The sequence below is a fragment of the Cucurbita moschata genome, unplaced genomic scaffold, assembly GCF_002738365.1.
Source record: "Cucurbita moschata cultivar Rifu unplaced genomic scaffold, Cmos_1.0 Cmo_Scf00037, whole genome shotgun sequence".
Lineage (NCBI taxonomy): Eukaryota > Viridiplantae > Streptophyta > Magnoliopsida > Cucurbitales > Cucurbitaceae > Cucurbita > Cucurbita moschata.
The window spans coordinates 419,878-424,298 of NW_019268553.1; the positions used below are offsets into that span (position 1 = coordinate 419,878).

Here is a 4,421-nt window from a genome sequence, read left to right on the forward strand (position 1 = left end):
GTTGAGAAGAGTAAACAAAACGATTTGGACCGTTGATGAGTGGCCGATGGTGGACTCCAAGGGTCTTTGTTGGAGCAAACGTGGAGCTGTTATTTTAATGATTATTAATTAATTAATAAATTATCTTTAGCGACCACGTCAGCCGGAATGGCCCGGGCCGGGTCCGTGTCCAGCGAGACGACTAGATCGAATCTTGAATGGACAAGTTTACGGAGGAGGTGATGTCAGAATAAAAAAATAAAAAAAAAATCGAGTACGCGAATCTCGAGGGGCCAGCTCATCAACCACCAAAGCCCACCACCCCCGTATATACGGTATACGTATTCATTTTCTATTTATCGGACACGTGTATGGTGACGTGGATGGTGCCTTGGCGCTCCCTTTCTCATTCTCATTCCCCGCCTCCCCTCTTCTCTCCTCTTCCTTCACCAATTTCATTCTCTATTTCTCTCTCCCTTGTTTTTTCTCTGCGAGAAAACGTTTTCCCCTTCGAAGACCTTCTTCTTCTTTCCCGAGAGATAATGCAGAGGATACAAGCTGCGGTTTTCGCCATCGAAGTTAATTGAAGCTAACTGGTATGGAGTTTTCTCTTCCATTTTTCTTTTTCGTTTTCTGTTTATGATTCTTTTATTATTGTTGTTGTTGTTGTTTAATGGTTTATGAAGCTTGCATAATAGTTATAGAACTAAAGCTATGTTTAAATTTTCATCTTCTTTGAAGACATTTGATGAGGAGAATTGAATTCTTGTGCATTTACTGCACTTTTTTTGGTTTTAACTTTTTTTAAAGCTCTGTTTGCTTGTCTAGAGAACAGAGAACGGTGAGGTTTAATTCTGGATTTTTGACGTCTGAATTTGATTGTTGTAGTATTGTAGTTTGTTGCTTAGAGAAAGCTGAGAACAATGAACTTTGATTGTAAAACTGCAAATAAACTTTGTTTTCTGTTAGTAGGCGTTGGGAATTTAAACTTCGGACTTTTCCTTCTTCATCTCTAATCGAAATCCCGAAGATAGGAGTTTGTTTCAGCTGGATCTTTGTAAGTACTCTTCCCCAGTTCTTCGTTGCTGAATCCCTCTGTATTTTCTTGGTCGGGACATGTGCTCTTTTCATTCGGTTTCTGCATTTTTATGACGATGGAGGAAACAAAATTAGTTGAAAGAAGAGAATTCGGAGTGTAAATTTTATTAAAATCAAACTGCAATGGTTCCAGGTTATTAATTAGTCGAACGAATCAGGGGCCTTCCTAATTGTAAAAATTTGCATAGAGAATTGAGCTTCTTGCCCCCTTTTCTTTCTTCTCTGTCTCGTTGTATCAATTTTCTATGGAGGTGTATTTTAAGTCATTTGAGCATCCGAAAATTTACTTTTCAGTTCGAATTGGAGATAATCAAGGGAGCCCTTCTTTGTTGGAATTCCACAAATGTCCTCTTGTGAATTTGTTTTCCCAATAGGGCCGTTTCCTTTCTCTGTATGCGCACTTTTGTGTTTACAGATGGATAGATACTTCCGTTTTCCCCCTTTCCGCAGATGTGATATTTTTACAACTTTATTGTTTGTTTTTTCTTTTCTTTTTTTTTTTTGTTAAAAAAAATTAAAATAAATGTTTAACCTGTTGTTCTTAACAATTGAATGACTGCAATAGTAATAATTAGGAGAAGTATCTGGAATCAAGTTGTCTAATTAAAGTCCCCTTATGGACAAAGCGTTTGTGGTTGCTTTGAAGGATAGCTACTCTCTGTTCTGTGATATTAAAAATACAAGATAAGAAAAACAAGGGACAGTTTAGGACTGTCAGATGTATTTTTAAATAATGAGACTTCAAGATGTAATTTGGAAAATTAAGGACATGACCCAGACACGAGCTATTAAATAAAGAAGAAGGCCTAGTTGAGTTTCAAATCCTTTTAGTATCCTAAAACACCCGTATATGTTAGAGGTTGTAGAGAGGCATACGCTATTTTAGAAATTTCAGTTATGAAAGCTTAACTTGAATTCAACATTTTTCATTCGATTTAAGTTTTGTTTGAAGTTCATACATAACACACTTTGCCAATCAGAGTTAGTTTATTTTCTCACGTCTTTCTTTTTCCTTGAAATGGGTTTTAGCAAACAATAATTAAAAAAAAAAAAAAAAAGATTAAAATACAAGACCTGGAAAAATAACTTTTTTTTTTTTTTTAATAAATTCTAAAATCCTTCTCCTTATAGGATTATTCTAAAACGTATTTACCTTTTCTCCAAGATTATTCAAACAGCTAATGATATCTGCACAGTATTTTCATTACTTTTCTAAAATTTACATGCTTGATGTTGGATTTTTTATCCTTGCTTCCCTAATGTTTGCATGGCTTATCTATTCAGCCCAGCTGATCATAATCTGTGCCAAAGGCCTGTCATATCAACAGCCAGTCAAGTGTCCAGTTTGGGCTTTATCTGTATCATGGGAACCAGTGAAGACGCAAAGTCTGTGAAGACTGAAAAACAATCATCACCATCGTCGGTATGGTGATTAGTGATTATTTCTTGAGAGGGAGCAAGGCTTACCTGTTTTGAGTTGTTTGTGACTCGGAGAACGATTTAATTAGTTTGGCTGAACTGATTTCTCTCTATGGACAGGATCAGAATTGTGTGTCGAATTCTGCCAGTATTCATGTATTTCCTGATTGGGCAGCCATGCAGGTTTAGTTCATCTTCTCCCATCTGTATTATGCCCATTTGTTTGAAATAATCACTTAACATGTTTTATAAGATTATAATGGCTAGATTGTTATAGCTAATTGAAGGGATTTTTCACCTTTTCAGGCATATTATGGTCCTAGAGTTGCAGTTCCACCATACTACAATTCTGCTGTGGCTTCAGGCCATGCTCCTCACCCTTATATGTGGGGCCCACCACAGGTAGTTATTTAACTATTGGAGAGTTTAAATGATGAAGCTTTTGTTATCAAATTATGCTTGGGGAAAGGACTCTGTTTGATCGAAAGTTAATTCATTTTTCCAGATGATTCCTCCATATGGTACTCCTTACGCAGCAATCTATTCTCATGGAGGTGTTTATGCACATCCTGCAGTTTCAATGGTAAGCTTGCATTTTTGTTTTCTTGTGCACGATTTTGTTATCATGGCCCATAATTAAGATTGCCTTTTCACTTGGGATACATCTTCAGAGCACACTATTATTAACCTTTGTCAGTTTTCTTTTGAATAAAACGAAACAGAACTTCGAGAAGTAATGTAGTTTTTGTCTTTTTCTGCCTTGCTAAAATTCTTATCTAGAAATTTTGGCTCTATCTTCATTCAAACCAGCATTCTTGATTTTTGTCAATTATCCCTGGATAAGTTTCATGTTTGGCGATCTTAACTCAATCATAGATGGGTTATCTATAGCATCCCATTGCGAAATGGATTTTCTTCTGCAGATTAAAATTAAGCAGTTTGTTATTATGAGGAGGAAACACTTCTTATTTTTTTGCAAATCTTTGAGCATTTCCAGGCTAATTCTATGATTATAATATTAATCCAGGGACCACAGTCACATGGCCCTGGTGGTGTTCCTTCATCACCTGCTGTAAGTGAAGCCTTCATGCTGTGATTTGTATTTCGGTTGTTGAAATCTTAGAATTTTGATATGTAAATATTATGCTAAAGAATATAATGGAGGTGAAAGAATGTACTAGCTGTTTAAGCCTCCAAGAACAAATAATAACAAAAAGTTCATTGGTGCTCATAGCAGGCCGTGACTCCTTTGAGCATTGAAACTCCTTCAAAGGTGTCTGGAAGTAGTAGTCAAGGTTTAATGAAGAAATTGAAAGGTTTTGATGGCCTGGCTATGTCCATAGGCAATGTTAGCACTGAGAGTGCTGCTGGGGGAGTTGAGCATGGACCATCGGAGAGGTTAACCCAATTTACCTAGCTGTCATTTTCTAATTTCCTGTAGAGAATTTATTGTTCAAACTCAAAGTGATTTAAAAAAAAAAATGGCTCACATTTTCTTACTTGTATTTATCTCGTGACTTACCTAACTTTTAATTTTTTTTCCGTCATGTTAACAGTATGGAAACTGAAGGTTCCAGTGATGGAAGTGATGGAACTACTGCTGGGGTAAGATTTCACAGCTAGAGAAAGTTCTTGGTTCACCTAAGCTAACACCTTATAGCTTCATCTTTAATTACTTGGTAATGAATATTTGTTATTATGTTCAGGCAAATCAAACCAAAAGGAAACGAAGCCGTGAGGGAACACCTATCACTGGTATGACTCCAACACCAAGTATTTTCCTTTCATAACATATTGTGTTGGCCAATGATCTTTACTTCCCTTTTCTGTTAAACTGATTTTTTTTTTTTTTTTTTTTTTTTTTTTTTTTTTTTTTTTTTTTTTTTTTTTTTTTTTTTTTTTTTTTTTTTTTTTTTTTTTTTTTT

At 35.6% G+C, this 4,421-nt stretch overlaps 1 protein-coding gene across 5 annotated transcripts in view; it reads left to right on the forward strand.

Moving 5' to 3' along the window:
• The first annotated feature begins 406 nt into the window (after nucleotides 1-406).
• LOC111432155 (common plant regulatory factor 1-like) overlaps nucleotides 407-4,421 on the forward strand; it is a 6,377-nt gene continuing 2,362 nt past the window's right edge. The window contains exons 1-10 of one of the 5 annotated variants that reach the window (XM_023068980.1): nucleotides 407-575; nucleotides 952-1,036; nucleotides 2,362-2,500; nucleotides 2,617-2,679; nucleotides 2,803-2,898; nucleotides 3,002-3,079; nucleotides 3,524-3,568; nucleotides 3,731-3,894; nucleotides 4,053-4,101; nucleotides 4,203-4,251. In XM_023068980.1, coding sequence (XP_022924748.1) covers nucleotides 2,441-2,500; nucleotides 2,617-2,679; nucleotides 2,803-2,898; nucleotides 3,002-3,079; nucleotides 3,524-3,568; nucleotides 3,731-3,894; nucleotides 4,053-4,101; nucleotides 4,203-4,251 — 604 coding nt within the window. In that variant the 5' untranslated portion in view covers nucleotides 407-575; nucleotides 952-1,036; nucleotides 2,362-2,440. The remainder of the gene's footprint in view (nucleotides 576-951; nucleotides 1,037-2,361; nucleotides 2,501-2,616; nucleotides 2,680-2,802; nucleotides 2,899-3,001; nucleotides 3,080-3,523; nucleotides 3,569-3,730; nucleotides 3,895-4,052; nucleotides 4,102-4,202; nucleotides 4,252-4,421) is intronic. The other 4 variants (XM_023068979.1, XM_023068981.1, XM_023068982.1 and 1 more) reach the window with 4 other exon arrangements.